The sequence below is a fragment of the Bos indicus x Bos taurus genome, chromosome 3, assembly GCF_003369695.1.
Source record: "Bos indicus x Bos taurus breed Angus x Brahman F1 hybrid chromosome 3, Bos_hybrid_MaternalHap_v2.0, whole genome shotgun sequence".
Taxonomy (NCBI): domain Eukaryota; kingdom Metazoa; phylum Chordata; class Mammalia; order Artiodactyla; family Bovidae; genus Bos; species Bos indicus x Bos taurus.
The window spans coordinates 110330821-110351500 of NC_040078.1; the positions used below are offsets into that span (position 1 = coordinate 110330821).

Here is a 20680-nt window from a genome sequence, read left to right on the forward strand (position 1 = left end):
TGGGGAGGCAGTGGGTGCTCCAGTCCAGGCCCCAGTGACGCTCTCAGATATTTCCCCTTCTCACTTGGCATACAACGGAAATGAACAGCTGGCTGCCTGAAAGTCACATTTGGCCTGCAGATGTTTTGTTGGGGTAGTGATGATTTAATTAAAATATCAACATTCAAAATCAGATTTCACATTAAAAACAGATTTTTGACTTCTCTTTAAACACTGGAGGAGGTGACAGCTAACTTGGCAGCAACCTGCTGGCCTGGAGGGGCAGCAACCTGCTGGCCTGGAGGGGCAGCAACCTGCTGGCCTGGAGGGGCAGCACTTCATTTGGACAAAAGAGCACAAGTTTCCCCTCGCCCATCCAGGCCTCACCACATCAACATGAGTTTGCCACCTGCTCTGCCATTGAAGGGTGCGGGCTGAGAAGTTGGATGGCCTGGATGGAGCCTTGGCTCTGGGACTTACAGGCTGCAACACTTTGAGCAAATCTCCTGGCACCTCAGTTTCTTCAGAATCGGGATGACACTTGCTTCATTGGATTCTTGGGGGGACTGAATGAGAGGGCACTTGTGAACTGTGATTAGCAGGGCATGTGTGTTGTGAGCTGCTGGGGCCCGGAGGGAAGAAGGTGCAGGACAGACCACACAGGAGCTGTTTTGTCACCAATGAACATTTATTGAGTGTCCACATTGCACAGCTTTGAACTTGGTGATCACAGAACGCACTGGGGGAGGGAAGAGGGAAGCAAGGGGTCAGGTTGGGGGGTCCCCTGGGTTTGTAAGAAAGGTAGTCCCTGCTGGAGCCGCCAGTCGCGTCTCTCGGCAGAGAGCAATCATCAGCGGGGGTGGGAGTGGAAGCCAGGCACCACGATGGCGATGGGGTGCAGTCACTAGGGGAACATGCGGATTCTGGGAAAGCATCCTTCCGGCTCCTGGCTCCAGCCAGGCCAGATGGCACCAAGGGGACAGGGATCAGGTGCTTGGGAGTCCAAGCAGGGATAAGGACAGGCAAAATAAATAACTCCCCAGCCCCCACTGTCACTCTGCTGCAACACGACACAAAAGCTTAGAGACCAGGGCTCAAGGGCTCCTGGGTCCCCTCAAGGAAGCTCACATGGAAGGAGGTTTCCTGACCCCCCCACCAGGCCTGTCTGCCCCAGGTTCCCCCGGAAGGTTGGGGCAGTTCAGACCCTGGATCACTGAAGTTGACAGGAAGAACTGCAATGTCAACGGCCTGAGCCTGCTCTCTGCCCAAGGGGGCCAAGGGCAAGAACCAAATGGCCAATTTAAAGGACGTGGACCTGGGAGGCCAGAGGGGCACCATGGTCTTGGGGAGCCCACGCCCTGGCCGGCAGGGCGCATGGGCCGAGGCAGCCGGCTCCTGCCAGCCCTGTCCCATTTGGGGGCCTCTCTCCTACGAGGGAGCGAGACATTCCGGCAAAATGACACCTAGTGCCCACCCTCTCTTGGGGCTGCTCCCACCTCCCCCAACCTGGCGGGGACAGCCACGCTGATTTCCAAGTCAATCCCTGGCCCAGAGTGGGCCCAGGGGGCGTGACGCAGTTCCTTACACTTGAAGAGTGGGCGCCATGCCCTCACCCCTCAGAAAAGCCAGAAAGCTGGGGTGTTTGGGGGGGAAGTTTGGGGAGGGGGGTCTAACTGGGGGGCTTCAGGGGAGATGCCTCCTCCCTCCTCCCTCGCTGCCCACCCCCAGGTCTGTCCCCAGTGGATGCCCCCTCAGGGCTCGGCCAGGCACTGCTCCAGGGCGGCCATGCGGTAGTGGCTGGCAGTCTCCTCCCCGGCCTGCAGCCTCATGGCCTCCCGGCACAGCCGGTTGGCCCTTGCCAGCTCAACCAGGACGCCCTGATAGGCAGCCACCATCTCAGGCTTGACAGAGTTGGGGCTGACGCTGCCCAGCAGCTGCAGCAGCTCCTGGGGCCAGCGGGAGCGCAGGGCGGCAGGGGCCAGCCAGGGAAGCAGGGGCACGCAGCCCGTGAAGGCCTGCATGCCCAGGAACCAGAGCTCCTGCAGATCCGCCCAGACGCCCTCGTAGTCGGGGGACAGGGCCAGCACTGCCTGCTCTGAGCCGGGCGTGGCCCGGGCCACGTGGGATTGCGACAGGAAGAGGATGGCAGCTGCGAAGAAACCTCGGGATGCGGGCGTCCCCTGCAGAGCTGGAAGGCAAGCAGGGAGAGGGGCATGAACCAGAGGGGCTGGCGGCCTCACCGGATCCCCCCTGCCCTTCCCCCCGTCCTGGTGGGACCTCAGGTAATTCACTTTCTGGGTCTGGTTTCTTCCCACGAGTAAAATGGGGCCAGTGGTGCTAATCTTAGAACTCTTGTCATGAGAATGAAATGTAATAATCTTGGCACTCTACCTCGTGGTCGGACCCTGCTACAGTCTGAGTGGTGATGGGAGCTTCTGCTGGGCCCAGCCCTTCAGCAATGAGGGGGGTGTGGCAATTTGGTTCTTAGGCCAGAAGAAGGTGCCAGAGGGGACCATGGGCTTGGCTCACTGGCCTGCAGGGCTACTATGCCCCTTGCACTGCAGACGCTCTCCCGAGGCTGTCGGGCTAACCAGCACTGGGGGCTCTACTCAGGGGCTGTGGAGACGCAGCCTGGATCTGAGGGAGCTCAGGGCGAGAGGGTCAGGTAGGGTGGGGTGGGGCTCCTGATCCACTGGGACATGCCCCTCTTCCAGCTGCCAGGCACCCTACTGGGATCCCCCCGCACAGGGAACAGAGGCTGCTGAGGATACGGGCTCATTACACTCTGTTCCCAGGCATCTGTGCAGCTCCTCCAACCTGACAGATGGGGTACAGGGAACAGGCGGGGACACAGGGACCCAAGCAGACACCCACGGCCAAAGTGGGAGACACAGAGGGCTGGTAGGGGGCTGGAGCGGATGCCCCCCCAACCTGCACACAGCCAGAGTGAGGCGCGGGCGGGGAGGGAGGGACGTGCTCAAAGAGCACTGAAGCCTGTCATGAGGGAGGTGAAGCGCTGAGCAGAGAAAAACCTCAATGGAGAGAAGTCGTGTTTCTGACTCAGGGCCTGGGTGGGGGCGGCTCCACCTTGAAAACACAGAATTCAGATTCCTCGGGCTGCTGGGGGTTCCAGGTGCTTATGCCTGTGCCTGAGAGCTGGCCTGTACTTACACCCACCAGGCCTTGCCTTCAAAGTCTATAGAAGGAAGAAGATGTTATTATCATGCGGGGAAGAAGGGTGGGGCGGGGCGGGGGATGGAGGTGCACTTCAGAGATTGATTGGAAAATTCTGTAAAACCATTTTCAGAAAAATGATGACTTGTGCCCAGAACACAGCCTGGTCTTCTGCGTCCACCCAGGCATTCCATCTGTTCGGACTGGGTCCCCAGGGGCTTACCTGGAGAGGTGCTCAGGAGCCGGGCCATGAGGAGGCCCAGGGTAGCCACGTTGGCAGCCAGAAGCAGCCTCCCCTGCTGCTGAACCAGTGAAGGCAGCGACGCCATCAGGGTGTTCATCAGAGAAGTGAAGCAGGCATCCCGCCTGGGGAGAAAGGGAGCAAAGACGGGAGGCAGGGGATGAGTGGACCCAGACCAAGCCCTGGGGCAACCTGGGCTCCCAGTTTCACCAGGCCAGGGTTTGGCAAGGAATTAGGCAGCATGGTGAACAGTTAACTGTGGGCCCCCTTCTGCAGCATCTGGGGAGCACAGACTGGGTTATGGCCGGAGCAGGTAGACATACACGCCCAGGGGGAGTTCCACACATGCCAGATCCCAGTGCGGGGTGGCTCTCTCTATTCCAAGGCCCTTTGGTTCTAACGTTAACAGGAACCCATGGGCCCAGGGAAGCAGAGGAAGAGACCAAGACTGCAGCAAGTCTGAGCAGGGTCCCTGCTTCCTCCAACCTCCTCCCCAGCCTCACTTGATCAGCCCTGGTGCAGTGACCACGAGGTTGAGGAAAATGTGACAGCAGGTCTGCAGGCCGATCTCCACGCTGTCAGGCAGCACTGAGGTGTCGTGGCCGGGGGAGGTGAGTTCCCACTGTTGCAGGAAGTACTTGCACAGAAGGGAGGGGGCCCCCTCCTTGATCAGGATCTCCCGGGGCCCATCCTCGACGGTCAGGTGGCACCAGCCGGGCAAGAGGAGCCTGGGGGGACAGAAATGTGAGGGGTGAGATGAAGGCACCAGGATTCCCTTCGGGGGGGGCACCCCATCAAAGAGGAACAGAAGTCGGGGAGAAGGAGAACATGTCCTTGTAGGCACTGTAGAAAGAACACAGACTTCGGAGTATAGGCCTGGGCTCAAACCTGGGCTGTGAGTGTGGGCACGTGACCTTAACCTCTAGGAGTCTGCTTCCTCACCCTGAAGACGTGGATGAGACTCCTGTCCTGGGGTGCTGGGAGGACCAAGTTTTGGTAAAGGGTGAAATAAAATGCCTGGCAGGCAGCGGATGCTTAATAAGCTGGAGTTCTCTCTCTACAGAACAATCTGGGCTTGGCAAGTGAGACTTAGGAAGCCCAGGTGTTCTGTGGGAACAATCCCCCTCTACTCCCCCAAAAAGAAAGAATACCAAACCCATGCCCCAGTCAGGAAGCCCAGCACACCCGAGTTTGGGGAGAGAGGAGGTGTCCCTGTCACAACCCTTCCTTTAGAACATTCTGGCTCAACAGACCGTAAGCACAAACTCACCGGAGCGCGTCCCCGGGCCAGGTGGGCCCAGGGGTGGTAGGGGAGATGGCCAGGGTGGCCACCTGCTGGGAAAGGTCGTTGGCTTCCTCAGCCTCCTCGTAGAGGGTCTTGGCATAGCGGACGAGGAAGGGCAGCAGCTGGCAGACCTCCTTGCGCAGGGACGAGGTCTCCTCGGCCAGCCAGGCACCCAGGATCCGCACGGAGGCAAACACAAAGGGCTCCTTCTGCTTCTCTGGCCCTACCTGTTACCAGAGGAGCCCTGAGATGGAGCAGAACCAGAGACCCTCCCCTGCCCGGCCAGCGTGCTGGAATAACACAACTAGGAAATTCTGGCCTGCAAGCTCTGCAAAGGCCAGCCCTTTGGGCCCAGAACCCAGCACATGGCTGGGACACGCTCACTCAACAGGGGCCTGGCGCAGAGCAGGCCCTCCGCGCAGGCCTGCTGAGCCAACTGGACTCCAGAGGACACGGCCCTGCACTCGCTGGCACTCAACCTCTAAAGCACCTCAAGGCGAGGACACCCACAGGTCCACGGCTAGATAAACACTCCCTCTTGGTCAACACCCAGCTCTGACCAGGGGTGATCGCACATACCTCATGGAGGTGGGAGGTATGGGGGGGGAGGCCAGGCCCCGGCTACTGAGGAAACATCCCTACTGGTGGCAGTGGTGCGAGTGGTGGGAGAGAAGCCCCGCTTTGGGCTAAGTCAGAAAGAATGAGACCATGAGAGAGCTTGGCGTGGTAGGTGGGAGGTCAGGGGCTGAGTTCAGTGGCTGGAACAGGCTACTAGAGACCAGAGTTCTGAGTGAAGCCCCATGGGACAGGAGAGCTGGACTCTCGGACAGAAGCGGGGAGGGGTGTTGGGGGAGGTGATCAAATGGGAGTTGGGCAGGGAGGTCAGGAACCGGCAGCCTGGCTCCTGTTTGTATGTGTACGTGTGTAAGACAACGCTGCAGCCTGAGCAGGACAGGCTGCTTCACTAGAGTGTGTGTGGATCGGGGGGAGGGTTGTGAGTGGGAGGCTTCTGTGTTGTGTGTGCGTGTGTGTACTGTGATGTGAGTGCACATATGGTGTGTGGTGTGGTGCTTGTGTGGAGGCTCAGGGAGGGAAGGAGGGAGGAGGGAGAGGGAGGCTCGCCACACACTACTCCCTGGAGTGCTGCAGGATCAGCCGTACACCCAGGGCCGAGGTTTCACTTCGCTCTCTCCCTTGCTCTGGCTCCCCGCTGCACAAGCCCCTCTCCCCCTCCATGCCCCCCCCCCGCCCCCGCCCTCACCTGCTGCAGGTAGTGGATGACAGCCCCGATGGCCTCCTTCATGATGCTCACAAGCTGCACCTTCTGAGGCTCCTTAAGCAGCGACTGCTCACAGCGGGTGCATTCCTGGATGCCCAGCTCCATGAGGGCGTAGCAGGCGGTCACCACATCCTCTTTCACCTCTGTGCCCGTCTCTTCCAGTGCCAGCCGCACCTCCACGCATGCCAGGTTCACCAGCAGGGCCAGGAACTTGCTCCCGGAGTTGCCCGCTGGGATCCAGTCGGAGCCGCAGGCGTGTGCCAGGCGGGCGGCCAGCTTCAGTGCAGGGTTGCGCTGCCAGGAGCTCAGCTTGCTGCCCAGGATGCGTGCCAGCCCAGCCTGCAGATCCCGGAGGCACTCAGAGGGCACGGTTGTTGGGGGCAGAAAGAGGGGCAGCAGCTGGCAGAGCTCAAACTTGCTGGCATCCTCGGCTTTCTGGAAATCTTCGCTGAGGCCCCGCAAAACAGCCAGCAGGTCGGGCTCCGCCTCCTTCCAGCACTGTGTCTCAGCAGCAGCCAGCAGCCCCACCAGGAGTGCCAGGGCCTGGTCAAAGCCGTAGCCGTGCCCTAGGTACGCCTGACACAGGGCAGACACGGTGCCTCCAGCAATGAGGTGTCGGGGCCCACGGGGGGTGCCTGCCACGGCTGTCAGGCACTGGTAGGTGTCATCGACCATGGAACGGCGGGCAGCATCGTCAGGGTCCCCCCGGGCTGTGAGGAAGGTGCTAAGGATGGGGATCTTGTTCAGGACCTGGGGATGGGCGGCTAGTTCAGGGTCACTGCAGAAGCAGGCCAGCAGGGCCACGCCCAGGGCCCGGAGAACGTGGTCGGGGCAGCCATCCGGCGCCTCCTTGGTGGTCAGGAGTCGATTGGGGAAGGTGAAACCGACGGCATCAAAGATCCGCCGCCGAGTTTTGGCATCGATGTCACCTGCTTTGACTGCCTTGGTCACCTGAGGGAAGTATGTGTGATCAGCAGGATGGAAGGAAGGGCTGGCAAAGACTCTGCCCTGCACTCTGGGGGTGGACCATCAGCAGGACTAGGTTATGTAACAGGACTCACTCTGGGGTCAGGAAGCCTCCCAGAGATCACCTTATCCAGCTCCTTGCTTCTCCCCTGAGGCAGACAAGTGTGGCCTCTGGGATCCCTCCTCTAGGAACCCTGCAGAAGGAAGGTCCAGTCCTCCTCAACTGTTCTTCCTGTCATGTCGTGACCCCGTTAGCTGGAAAGTTCTTGATGTCTGAGCTAGAGGCCCAACATCTGAGTTGCAAGAGGTTGGAACTCAAGTGTTTAAAATTCTCCAAGGACTTGGGGTCCCTCTCTAATCACTCCCTTGAGAAGTGTCTCATCCATTCCCGCCACCTTCTCAGAGGAAATGGCTCCTGTGTCTCGCCGCTCTGCCTGTCAAAACATTTCCCCTTACATTTCACCTAAACACCTCCTCTGCTGCAGTGTGAGCCCTTGACTCCGGAGCCGTCTCCCTGTTGCCATGGCAAACAAGCAGGCTGTACTCCCTCCTCCCTTCACCCCCCCACACACCAGCCCCCCCTTCCCAGCACTGCAGCTCCTGTTCTGCTGTCCCCAGCCTGGGTTCTTCCAATAGGGCTGAGCCCCAAACCAGCTCCTTCATCCTCAACCTACATACCCATTCTGGCCATCCCCAGGGACCCTTTCCCAGTCACTTTCAGTCCTGCGACTCTCCATCTCCAGAACATGCATCCCCAGCCATCAAGTATTCTGCACTAGTTACTACCTGCTGCTATTACCCTATGAGTCAGCTCCCATATGCTCTGGGACGCCCCAAAGAGCAGACCCAGGCAGCCTCCTCCAAGGCTTCTAAGAGCCACAAGCTTTATTCACCCTGATTTCCCCCTTTGCTCCCATATGCAGCGGGAGCAAAAATGAGTCCACAGGTAGGTGCCTTGGACCTTCTTTGGTGCCTCCAGGTTTACCAGCGGCACCTATATATCCCTGGGGACTTGCTGACCCCATTCCTAGAGGGCCCAACCACCCAGCCCTTCCCACCTCCCAGCTGTCAGTCAGTTCCTTACTAGCAGCAGGGCTGCAAACTGCTCGCTGTCATTCTTGGCCTCACGGAGGGCTCCCAGGTAGCGCTCCAGGGTGGGGTTTCGGCTTTCTGCCTGGTTCAGAGCTGGCTCGCAATCCGAGGCCATGATGCCCGCCTTCCCCAACTGTGAACACAAGAGGGACTGAGCATCCCTCTGCAGAGGAGGGGTGGGGGTGGGAGTGGAGGAGGGAGGGAGGGATTAGCACAGAGGGAGGAGGATCAGGAGGGATGGACTCCTCAGGACTGACCTCCCGTGGGGGAGCCCCTTTAAGGGGCTGGACCCTCAAGTCCTTAGGGATGAGGAAGGGACCCTGGTCCAAGGTCACCTCCAGAAAGTGGGAGAGAAGGACCACGCATCCTGCTGCTCAGTTGGACAGCTCTCCTCAACAGTCTCCTGGGGGCGGGAAAGGGCTGGCCCCACTGCTCCGCTGCCCCTGGCACCAAAGGCCAGGTTTTGCTTCCCTCCACCAGGCGTACAAGGAGTGGTGAGGACGGACAGGGAGGAATGGAAACGTACATGGTGAAGTTCGATTATCCGGACTCAGGCTGACATGAGGGAAAAGGGCATGCTAGGTTTCCTTTCCCCTCCCTTCTTTAGAAGACACAGGACACAAGCTTCAGTAGAAGTGAGGGCGCAGGGCGCTGACCCAGGGAAGGCTCAGAGGCCCCTCTGGGGACGCCACCCCTACAGCCAGGGCTCTCAGTCGCCCCCGCAGGCTCTGTGCCTCCTCTCCTTTCCCTCCCTCGGGCAGAAGCTGCAGCAGCAGAAGCAGCAGCAGCAGCAGCAGCAGCAGCAGCAGCAGAATTAACCCCTTGCGCTCCCTCTCCTCACCCTCCCCATCCGGCTACCAGCTTGTGGATGCCTGCAGGGGCTGGAGAAGCAAGAAGGGGTCCCGGGTAGCTCCCAGGACAACGGATAATCCAAAAGCCGGATAATCGAAGCGGGGCCGCTGAGATGGGGAGATGAGAAGGGGAGGAGGGTTTCTGGCGGTCACCACCTGTCCCGCCGCAGCCAGGTCACAACACGACATTGATGAAGTCACGACAGGGCGGCGATGAGATCACACTTCACGATGGCGCGGTGATGTCACGGAGAGATCACGGCAATACCACGACATGGGACAGCCCCCAAAGATGACAGGGCAAATTTTTTTTTAAAAAAAGATATAGCTATATGTTGAGAAGGGCTGTGACAAAATGGAGTCTCGACAGGGCACGGTGATGTCGCGATAGGGTCCCCGGGGTGTGTCGGCATCGATCCGCGCCGGCTCGGAGCGGCCCCGGCTGGGATGGAGGGGAGGGCCTGAAGGGGGCTGAGCTCACCAGGCTGCGGCCCCGAGCGGCGAAGTCTTCTCCGAGCGCGATGCTCCGGGAGCCTGGGGCCGCTGCTCACGCCGCGTAGCCCACTCCAGGCTCCGGGCTGCTGCAGCTCCACCCCCACCCCCGCAGCGCTCTCGACCAATCCGCGGCGGCCTCACTCCAGGCTCCAGCCAATGGCACGGCTGGGCGCTAAGCCGTAGGGGGTGCTGCCGCTGCCGCCATCTTGCTTGTGGGTATTGCCCGAGTCTGCGGCCTGGGGCTCGCGCAGGGCGGGCGAAGGTGCAGACCGCTTCTGGAGAGCGGGAGGCGACAGCCTGGGGACCCAGGTTCCTTCGCTCGTGCGTAGTTCTGCCCTCCAGCACTGCCCCTCCTCCCACGCGGGCTCGCGGCTAGAATTGAGCTTCCGGGGGGGCCAGGAGGGCTTGTTTAGCATGGAGAGTGTGTTTCCGGGTTGAGACCGGCAGGTGGGAGGGGGCGGCGTTTCCGGCCGTCGTCGCGGTCCAGGGCAGCTGAGGCGAGAGCGAGCTGTCCGAGTGGGGAGCCCGCATTCGCTTCTTCCTTTTCCTCCTCCTCCGGGTGAGGGGAGCGGAGGTTGGGGCCTCGACCCCATGGACCGGGAGGAGGCGGAGGCCGCCGAGAGCCGGGGCCCCGCTGTGTGGCCCTGAGCCCCGGTAGGTGGCCGGGGGCGGCTGGCTGCCGGGCCGAGGACCACGAGCCCATGGGAGGGGCGAGCGGGACGGGCTATTTCTGGGGGTGCGCTGGCCGGGTGTTGGGACCCGGAGGTGGCGCTCCTGGCCCGGCTAGGTCAGCCAGCTGCTTCTGGCTTTGCAGGTGCCGAGCTGGAGTCCCAGGCTGAGCCCATTTTTGGGGGGGCCCGAGCCTGGTCCTGCTGTTCCCTCCATCCCCTGACAGACAGACACAGCGACCGGCCCCGAGACGCTGCTGGTCTCCTTCCTTCCTCGCCCCTAGTTACTGTCTCTTGTGTGTGTTCTCCCCACCAAGACAGCACGTTGATGCTGAATAGCGGGGGCGGGGCTGAGCACTACTTGCTCCTTACGTTGCGAAACCTGCCTTATTCAGGACACTGATAATTATGCCCCCCAGAGGGGTCCTGTAGTGGTTGCAGTGAGCACAAAGCTGAAATGAAGGAAGTCGAGAGAAAAGACCGCGGGCGAGATTCCAGGAAAGCTTTGCTTCCGTTCACCTCACAGTGCTTGTGCCCAATTGACGACAGATGCAGTTAGTGAAGAGTATTAACTGACTCTCCTTGTGCTTTCTGGTCTGATTAACAGACTGGAAGCTAGGGAACGAGTTGGAAGGACGACCTCCCAGAACAATCTGTTCATTTTTCCAGCTATTTGGGAAACAATGTCTGCAAATATAAGCAAAGCTATTCATGGCAGTCTGTTCTGTAACTTTCCCAAATATCCGAGACTTTTTTTTTTAAGAGCTTTATTCTTGATTACTCATACTAGCTGAATAGGCTGTTTCAGACGTGCTCTGTCGTTGTTCAAACATCTTATCGCTGGGTACATAAATGGAGTTCCACGTATGTAGCTGACAGACTGAACTATGATACATCCCCCATCAACCTGAAGTATTAAGTAAACATTACCCCCTGCTCTGTCTGAACAGCTGCTGCAACAGAGAGTGCTTTTATTTCGGGTGTACTTGTAACGCCCTAAATGCCAGAACTCTTGCTTGCTTTTCTAGATTTTCATTTGTCAAGTATTGTGGGGGTGTGTGTTCTCTCCCTGGGCTGTTTCCCTTTGATTCTGTAACAAGCCATTTAGATCTTGGTGTTGTGTTGTTGTTCCTGCCTCTGGTCAGCAGGCTTTGACTGGACCCTAGCAGAGATTTGTGCCCTTAAGCAATTGTAGGTTTCAGAGGGAAGACTGATTGGAGTTCACAAGAAAATAACCGCCTCTGTCTCCTGCACGGTTTGTGAGACCTTGCCCTTCTAATCAGCTTGCCAATCCGGTGGTGTTTATTACTCCCATTTTCAAAGCCTATTCATTTCTTTTATGCTTCTATCGCCCATCTGCCACGCTATTGATGACAGGTGTTGAGTCACCTTGAATTTAAAATCCTTTTGTGGTAGGCAGTAATGTGTTGGGTAAGATTGATACACACGCACTCACATGCACATTCACTCTTTCTGTCTTGGGAGGCTAAGTTGCTGGATATACTTTCTAACTTAGGCTCCACTTCATAATCCCTTGAGCATGTGTCTGGCCTGCACACCTTTCTGTCCCCTGCTCCCTAACATACAATGACAACCACTAGAAATAGGAATGGATGGAAGTGAATGAGAAAGAGGAAGACCTTCAGATGCTTAAGGCTCAGTGAAAACTTTTTCTTGGGTGGGCTGTACCTTAGTTTTGCAGTTCTGTGTGTGTGTTTGTTTCCTGATATTGATATACAACCCAGACAGTGCTGGGCTAGGGTTGGGGGTTGTCAGTCTGTGCCGTTTTCTAGATGTGGATGACAGGTGCATATTTAGTACAGAAGATTTTTGAATTGCTTCTTCAGAACTCAGTCAACCCAGCATTAGCTGCCAACATTTATATAATAATTTATACAATATAGGGAAGTTGTGTAAGAAGAAACTGATGGAAAGTCATTTTTTTTCTTCTAAAAGGGACCTGTCATTCAACCCGTAGATTCTGGATGCCTAGTACAAAATAGGGGTTGTGTAAATACTTGTTGAGTGGATATATGAATATAAGTCAGGAATTGCTAATGATTCTAAGGATCCTGGAGGTGACATCAAAGTATAAACTGGATAGATTTTAAAGATAAGAGTGGTGGGGACAATAGCAAACTGGAGAATGCATGCCCTACCTAATGACAATCATATTAAAGCTTTCTAAAAACATAGCTAGAAAAACCTTCAGATCAGTTTACCTGTGGTGCTCCGAACTCTTCTTTTCATAGATAAAAAAAACAGTATTTGGATAAAGTCACAGAGCTGTTAGCAGAGCTAGAACTGAAACTCAGATCTTTTTTTTCAATTGGGTGCACTTTCCACTCTTCCACATAGATGATTAACTGTTAGATTAGAAAATAATGGAATATAAAGTGTTTCAGCTTTACAGTGGATTCATTTCGTATCCCTTGCTATGTTTTTATCCTGATAATTATAGGCTGTGTCAAAGCTCAGGTTTGAGATTTATAGACAGGTATGAACAGTGAAAGACAAACTTGAAATTTCTCTTCTCCCTGATCTGTCACACTGTCTAGCACTCTGCATTTCGAGGAATCAATTATTAATTACTTGGCATATAATTTCTTCTTTTTCTGTCTTTCTAGTGGACTGGTTCTGCCTGTCTGGAAGGCCATGGAGAAGCTGGGAATCAAGCCAAGCCGTGCTTCTTGGCTTTTATCAAGATTTTGTTGGCAGACGTCTGTGAAGCAGTTGAAAAGCTTGTACCTGTTTTATTTTTGCTTCTGCTTCAGTGCTCTGTGGTTGTCAACAGGTACCATTTTCTTTAATATTTAAGATTTTTAAAAAGGGTATTTTGTGTGGGTCTGTCAGTTCATTTTAAAGACTAGTAAGAGCCAGAAGAGGTAATTGATAGAAATGGTCACCCTTTTGGTGAACACTTAGTTTGTTGTGTTTATTTGTTTGTCTGTTTTGTTTTAGACCAAAATTTAAATTGGGTTCTTTCTCTTTTTTCCATTTTTTGAAAAAAAAATTTTTTTTGGCTTGCTGCCACATGGCATTCGGGATTCTTCGTCCCCCACCAGGGATGGGACCTGTGCCACCTGCAGTGGAAGTGCAGTCTTAACCGCTGGGCCAGGGAAGCCCCTGGGCTCCTTCTCAGAAAAGAGAACTGGCATGATCATTTTGAGATTTCATGAAGATGTAATGAACAGATAAAGGTTTCAAAGTTAGACCTGGGTCCAAAAGCTGGATGTTTCTTTCCACTTAATAACTACAAAACCTTGAGCAAGTTACCTGTTGTCCGTAAGGAAGAATAAGACCTACCTCACAACTTGATTTAAAAGATAAAGTAATTAAAGCGTGTAGTACAGTGCTATGAACATAAGTGATACTTTGCTTTCTTTCCTTTCCTGACGGAATCTACCCTGTATACTTTAGAAGGAGAATGTACCTTTTTCCATAGAAAGGGTTTATACTGATAGATTTTTAAAGTATGGTTTCCTTCTAGAGATTATTTCACCAGTCTTTTACCTCTTGCCAGGATAAAATGCCAAAAAGGCTAAATTTCAAAAAGTAGCCCTTTTGTTTCTGTCTTTTTTCCTTTGGTTCTTTGTTGATATTGTTCCTTTTAGAGTATGGAAGTGAGAATGACTTCTGCGTATGCTGCTGTTCTGGGCAATGACCGAAAGACTTCTGTTATAGAAACCACTGTCTGGTTCTATAATCAGTCTTTTGATCCTATAATTACCAAGATTACTATTGCTTTCCAAAAGGAGTTGGTGGCCATGATCTTGAGAATCAAATAATTACTGTATTTAGCAATTTCAGTGACATCAACTTTGGGGTTTTTGTTGTCTTGCAGTGATGGTTGATGATTGCATAATTATAGCAGTGGAAATTGCATTTGACAGAAAGCTGACCTAAATACTTTTTACCCAGATGATGCTTTGCTGGGACAGCTAGCTATTTCAGGTCAACATTTTATGTAAGATTATTCGAATTAAATAAGTACCTGATTTAGCATCATCAGAGTAGGAAAATCACATTTTTTGAAGTGAACCTACTGCATACCAGACCCCAGGTTATAGACACTATGTATTTAATTTAATCTTTATGATAACCCTAAAACAGATTTCTTTTTGTAATTAGGAAATTGAGGCCCAGGGAAGCAAAATGACTTGACCAAGGTCACACAGCAAGAGCACAGCAGAGCCAGGAATCTAAATGCAGGTTTTTCCACTCTAGAGCTTATGCTCTTTTTCTTCTACTTTGCTGCCTTCCAACCACAGGTGATCTTTTAGAGGACCAAAGCCAGCTTTTTTTGCCCTGAACCAGAATGAACAGCTTGTTATTTGAGGGATTCTGATTATAGGGGAGGAAGAAGCTTTTCTGAGTGTTTTTTGTATTTTCCAAGCTAGTTAGTTAAACAGAGTGCTGTGGGTTCATTGGGCTAGTCTTTCATATCCCTGGTGAGCCTGGTGCTTAAAAACAACACCCTAAGGAACACATTGAGTATAAAGGTAAAGAGGTACTTGGTAGGAGTGGCTCTGATGGGAATTAGATTGTACCAGTTTGGAGCTTTTACCATGAAAGAACCAAGATCCATGTGTGTTCAGACTGAACGAACATGCAGGCAATACATGACAGTCAGATTTGTTGTGTGTTTTAATTTATCAGAGCTCTTCTAGATCAATTTTTTAAAAAGCACAATGTCCTAATAGCAAAAGTGAATAATAGACATAAACAGAGTATCATAAATAAGAAATTAAAATGATTTATCACATTAAAAAATGTTCATTCTCATTACTGACCAAAGAGCTGCGAAGTAAAATGAGAAATCCTTTTTAACCTATCATGTTGATGAAGATCAAAGTAGAAATATCTAGTGCTGCCAAGGGGTGATGTGGTTGCTCTCCTGTTGTGCTGGAGAGTTTGAATAGAGACCTTTTTGGCATAAATCAGGATCCTAAAAAAGTTCATGTTCTTTGACTTAGTAATTCCCCTTTTAGGAATTTACCTCAAGGACATATTTAAATGGTTGTGAATGAGAGCATTCATCCACACTCATTTATTCTGTGTTGGAAAACATTACTGCTACCTGCCCCACAATGGGAGTATGGTGAAATTATGGCCTGTCCACATGGTGAAATAATTATCTGACTTAAAAATCCACATTTTAAAAGAACGAGTACATGGAAAATGCTCCTGATGTTAAGCATGAAAAAACATGATACACAATTGTATAATCATGTTCAAAATTGGTGTCAGTTTTGTGAAAAAAAAAGATATTTTTGTATAACAGAAAGTCTGAAGTGAGATATATATATATATTTGAGTAGTGGAATTATTATCTCTCTCTTTTTTTTTTCAGTGTAAACCCTAGCTTTATTGGTCCAATTTTTCACAGTGAAGCCTCAAAGAACCAAAGGGCCAGCTAATGGTGAGGGAGAGTAGTGTCCTGAGCCTTGCAGAGTCAAGAGTTTGCAGGATACCCTCAGCCCAACACATGTTCGCTGCCCTGGCACCTGGGAGAAAAGAGGGATGTGGCTCTCTGCAGGAGAGGTGGGGGTGTGGATACAGGGTCATGTAGTACAAGGCCCAGGGTCTGTTCTCCACAGTGGGCGATAGAAGGATCACATAAAGTTCTTTATTACAGACCTATGAAAAATGAGAGAATTATATATTTTATTTTCACTTGTTTGGGTTTCTTTTTCCTTCTTTGTCTTTTCACAAAACAGCAACAGGAAAGGAAAATGCAGGAGGCAAATGAGCCAGACACCAGTGTTCAGATCAGAAGGGAACAGGGAGACAGGACTAAACCGTTATTGCAGGCTGGCCCCAGGGCTCTGTCCCAGCATCCTTAGCGCAGGGCCAAAAGCCCTGGAGGGAGCAGACAGAGGTGGGGTTGGGAGGCAGGGGGGAGACGACTCTTTCAGCTGGGCAGCAGCCCTGTCCCTCAGGTGGCCACCCTGGCCTCCTTGTTTGGAGGCTTAGTCTCCAAAGCTTGGGGCTGGACAGAGGGAGGAGGTGGGAAGGGCCAGCAAAGAAAGGCTGTGAGTTTTATCAGGGTTCCCCTGGGACCATGGGGCCCAGGTGGGCAGGGGCAGTCAGGATGCTTCCTGCTTGTCAGCCAGTCAGCTTCTTCAGGAAGGTCTCCAGCTCGTCCTCATCATTTGATGTCCACGAACTTGTCCACCACATCCCCGTTCTTCCTGGCCAGCACAGTGGGCACGGTGTCAGCCCACCGTGTTAGCCTACCCTACAGTGAGGTCTGTGTGGTCATCAGTATCCACCTAGGCCATCACCTCCTTCCCCTGCTGCTTGGTCACCATTTTCTCTAATCTTGGCCCCCGGATCTTGCAGGGACCACAACACGGTGCATGGAAATCCATAACCACTGGTGTCTCCGTGTTGACAACTTGGTCTTGAAAGTCAGGTTCATCCTGGATGTTAGAGTTTGTACAGACACTGGTGGTGTCTATCGACCAGGAGTAGCCGGGTGTTACTGTCAGGTTACTAGGACTGTACTTTTGGGGTCTACAGTGCCCTGGAGGCGAGGGCTGCCCACCCACCCTCAGTGGGCTTCCCGGAGATGACAGAGGTCAGGAACCTCCATAGGAGAAGCTGCTGAGCCATCTCCTTGCAGCGAGAGTGAAGGGATGCACAGCATAGCCCTCCCCACTGGTTATTACTCTTTATATTGATTCTTTTCTGTGTTTTCCAGGGTACATGTTAACTCTTTTTATAAGGCGGGGGTAGACCCTATTTGAAAAAGCAACAATAAAACAATAGGAGCAAAGTCCTGTTGTTGGTAGCCTGAATCAGTATTTATCTGCTTATGAATTTGTTTGGTTTTTACTTGATAAAATACATGCCTGATGGTTTGTTGTTGTCTTTAGTTCATGGATTATAGAAATTATTCTTGAAAAACTAACCAAAAGAAAGCAGCTCTGCAGTTACTCATCCCTGTTCCTGTTTATCACTTAGCAGTTTTTCGTCTCTGGGAGAACCCCAGGTGTACATTGACTTATGTATAATGGGCTACTTTTTTGTTTCATTTTTGGGTTCAGTGCCAGAACCCACTGCTAGGAAGCAGTGATAACACTTCGATAAAAGATGCTCTGTGTTTTCCTCATGAGCCATTGAATCACTATTTTTCTAATGTTATTGTTAAATGGCTTAAAATAGCATTTTGGACGAGGGGATTATCAATATCTGGAGACAAATGTGAAGTGACCCCAAGAATTTGGAAAGTCCTGCGATCGGTTGTCAGCTTCTTGAGAGCTGAGATTTTGCCTTTATTGCTTATGTCAGCTATTCCTAGCAAGTACCAAGGGCTTGGCATATAGTAGATGCACCATAAAAATATTTGTTGACTGAATAATAAATTAGCAATAAGGGAATTGTCCCTTGAAAATTAAACATTAAAATCATTAAACATTAAAATCAAAGTCTATCATTGGAGAGTGAAAGTTTAGAATGAACACAATCAGAGCAGAGATATGGGAAGACATTTTAAGGAGACGTAATGCCTTTGAGAACAGCATGATCTGATTAAGATATTGATAAATAGTGTGAGTGAGTGATAGTTGCTTAGTTGTGTCTGACTCTTTGCAACGCCATGGACTATAACCTGCCAGGCTCTTTTGTGTGGAATTGTCCAAGCAAGAACACTGGAGTTGGTTGCCATTTCCTTCTCCAGGGGATCTTTCCCACACAGGGATCGAACATGGGTCTCCTGCATTGCAGGCAGAGTCTTTACCATCTGAGTCACCATTCTTTACCATCTGAGCTAAGCCTACTATTAAGAGACATTTCTAAATATAAAGACAGGTCAACTTAAAAAGTATCAGCAGATGCATACTTGACTTTATCTTATAATCTATAGGCAATACATTAGAGTTTGTAATGAATCCATACACCTTTTCCAAAGGAATACCTGAGACAGAAGTAGTGGTACAGTTATAAATGACAGTCATCAATCAGATGAAATAATTTAACTGAAGCTTATCTCTCTCAAAGAGATGGGAACTGGCCAAGTGGTCAGAATAGAAATACAATGTGCTTTTAACTTTGTGTGAAAAATAATGTTCAGTTTCATGTTGCTGTTTTTGCCAAATAAATCTTCTACTTCACATTACTGCCCGAATGCTTTATTAAAACTCTGCTTCTGGCCTTTGTTTTGGAATCTGTTACTTTTGTTGCCACCTCCTGATTGCTGTCCTCTGAAGCTTCTATTTTCCCCTTGTCCCCTGACACCTCGGTTGCCCTCGAGATGTTCCCTGAAGCCTCTGTTGCCTTCTCATTGTCCTTGGAAGTTGCAGTATCCTTCCCTTGGTGCTTCTAGCTCTGGTTGCTCCGTGGCCACCGGAAACGGCCAGTGTCATGAGTCTTGCCACTCTTCTGTACTTCTGTTACTGGTGCAGTAGGGATATCAAAGCAAACACCCTGCTTTCCTTTGAGAAGGACCATTCCCTTCACTTTGAAATCAGTATCCTCACCCAGTTGCTCTTTAAGTTCTTTCCAAGCATACCTAATGTTTGGCATTTCAATTCACAAACATGTTAACCTTTTAACATATATAATAACAATTCAAAAATATGTTAACATTTAAAGGGCCAGAACCAGCCTTGGAAAGCTAAACCAAGACGAGTCATTGAGGCTAATGTACACCTGAAGCTAACAATTGGCTGTGAAAATGTTTACTATGGTTCCCTTGCTTCTGGGAAATAGACTACAGAGTTAGTAAGTATTTAGAGTACAGAGAAAAAAGATTCAATTCAGAACCAGTTTTTTAGAACTTACTAGGATTATGGTCCTGGATGAAGCACGAGGTTAATAAAGATGAGTATGATGTGGTTCTTGCCCTGGAAGAACTCCTCATTTAACGAGGGAGATAGATGTGTAAATACTATGATGTGGTGAGTGAAAAGATGGAGGGGTGCAGTGCCCAGAGTTCTGCTGCAACCAGAGACGCGTTCAGCTTAGAGAAGAATGGGGAGGACTAAAGCATTCTCTCCAGGGAAGCTGATGCCTGACAGAATGCTGAGGGTTGAATTTGAAGGCGATTCCCAGGCAATGGGATTGAAAGAGCAAAAGCACAAAATTATGAAACAGCTTGGTAAATAAAGGAAACTCTCTATGCAGATTAGTGCTGCTGAAATAAAAAGAGCAAAGCTGGAATGGTGACTTCTGAAGAGGTAGATGGTGGCCAGGTAATGAAGGATCTTATATACCATAGAAAGCAGCTTTGATTTTAATTGTTTAAGGCAGGTGGTCTACAAATTTTCCTGATTATGCACTCATATCCATAAAAAAGTTGAGGATGTGCTCCAATTTTTGTTTATACATTATAAACAAGCACCATTGTGCTAAAGTCTTATGTTTATAAGAGATTCCAAAAGCAAAACCTTAATAAGATCAACTAAAACCAAGTATTAATAGTTTTAATATTCTCTTTTCATAACTCCATAATTTGTCTTGTGTACCTCTGGTAAGCAAAAACCCTACTTTGGAGAACATTGCCTTAGAAAATTGGGAGCTATTAAAACTTTGAGCAGAAGAGTGATACTGGTACATTCCTGGAACATTTTTGCTAAAATATAGAAAATGGTAATGGTGCGGATGGGAGAAAGATGGCAAGGGGAGGGAGATGAGGGCCAGAGGTAAGGATATCTGTTAGGAAGCTAATAAAATAGTCCAGGAGAAAACTGTCTGTCTTCAAGGAACCTCTCTCTCACTGAAAAGAGCAGTTTTACTCAATATAAATCAGTAGATACTGGGCTAAATAGGTAAAATTTAGGAGTTCTGTAATGAGAGATTAGAGGTATTTTTTAACTGAAGTATAATACCATTATTTAATTACAGAACATTTTATCTCCTAAAAGAAGCCTCATACCTGTTAGCAGTCATTCCCTGTTTCTCCCTTCCTTAGCTTCTGGAAGCCACTAATCTACGTTCTGACTCTAGGAGTTTGCCTTTTCTGGACATTTAATATAATTGGATTCATACAGTAAGTGGCCTTTTATGTCTAGCTTCTTTCACTTAGGGCCATGTTTTCAAGATTCATGTTGTAACATGTTTTGGTACCACTTTCCTTTTCATGGCTGAATAATATTTCAGGTATAGATTTTGTTTTATATAGTAGAGTTGCTGAATCATATGGTAACTGTTTAACTTTTTTTGTTTACTACGGCAGCTGCATCGTTTTACGATGCATTTCCACCAGCAGCGTATGAGGGTTCCAGAACGTTCCTCCATGTCCTCACCAACACTTGTTATTCTCTGTTTTTTTGTTTGTCGTAGGGGAGGTTGTAGAAGGTGAGAAAAATCAGGGGAGGCTTTGTGAAGGAAATGGAACTTGGCTTGGGCCTAATACGTATCCGGTTTGCCAACAGACAGACCGACGCAGTAGCAAACAAGGGCTAGTCAAACAACCAGATGGGTGCAGATCATTTATTTGTTTTATTTTTTTATGACTGCTTATTCATTTCACAAAAATTTATTGAGCCAAGCATTGTTCTTTGTGAGGGATCTCTGGCCGGGTTCCTGGCTTCGTCTTTCCCAGCCAGGGAAGCTTTCTGAGCAAGCACACCACATTTATTGTCTCTGTTTTCCCGCCTCTGTCCTCTTCTGAACCAGTGAGGTCTGGCTTCTGCCTAAAGCCTG

At 50.8% G+C, this 20680-nt stretch overlaps 2 protein-coding genes and 1 pseudogene across 10 annotated transcripts in view; 1 reads left to right on the plus strand and 2 right to left on the minus strand.

Moving 5' to 3' along the window:
• Positions 1-646: 646 nt before the first annotated feature.
• Positions 647-9787, minus strand: NCDN (neurochondrin). 7 transcript variants are annotated; one of them, XM_027537866.1, is made up of 8 exons: positions 9349-9434; positions 9024-9091; positions 8009-8149; positions 5941-6909; positions 4665-4906; positions 3898-4122; positions 3377-3519; positions 654-2167 (listed from the first exon to the last, which is right to left on the minus strand). In XM_027537866.1, exons 2-8 carry the CDS (start codon positions 9054-9056, stop codon positions 1731-1733), a joined length of 2190 nt encoding a protein of 729 aa, XP_027393667.1. In that variant the 5' UTR covers positions 9057-9091; positions 9349-9434; the 3' UTR covers positions 654-1730. The 7 variants fall into 7 exon arrangements, with proteins under 7 accessions (XP_027393664.1, XP_027393667.1, XP_027393665.1 ...); XM_027537864.1 differs by having other exon boundaries at positions 1473-2167; positions 8009-8179; XM_027537863.1 differs by lacking the exon at positions 9349-9434 and having other exon boundaries at positions 647-2167; positions 8009-8179; positions 9024-9342.
• Positions 9565-20680, plus strand: part of KIAA0319L (KIAA0319 like) — a 97116-nt gene continuing 86000 nt past the window's right edge. The window contains exons 1-2 of one of the 3 annotated variants that reach the window (XM_027537861.1): positions 9565-9683; positions 12658-12824. In XM_027537861.1, the coding sequence (XP_027393662.1) occupies positions 12686-12824 (139 nt within the window). In that variant the 5' untranslated portion in view covers positions 9565-9683; positions 12658-12685. Of the gene's footprint in view, positions 9684-9803; positions 10017-12657; positions 12825-20680 lie in introns of those variants that run through there. The other 2 variants (XM_027537860.1, XM_027537862.1) reach the window with 2 other exon arrangements.
• Positions 12843-17048, minus strand: LOC113890153 (annotated as a pseudogene).

Bases quoted from the DNA above. Each gene is read 5' to 3' on its own strand.
- NCDN (XM_027537863.1), bottom strand. From the start codon at position 9,056: ATGTCGTGTTGTGACCTGGCTGCGGCGGGACAG. The intron at 6,910-8,008 runs GTAAGGAACTGA...TACTTCCCTCAG, and splicing joins AGTTTGCAGCCCTGCTGCTA to GTGACCAAGGCAGTCAAAGC. The intron at 2,168-3,376 runs GTAAGCCCCTGG...CTTGCCTTCCAG, and splicing joins GCTCCTGAGCACCTCTCCAG to CTCTGCAGGGGACGCCCGCA.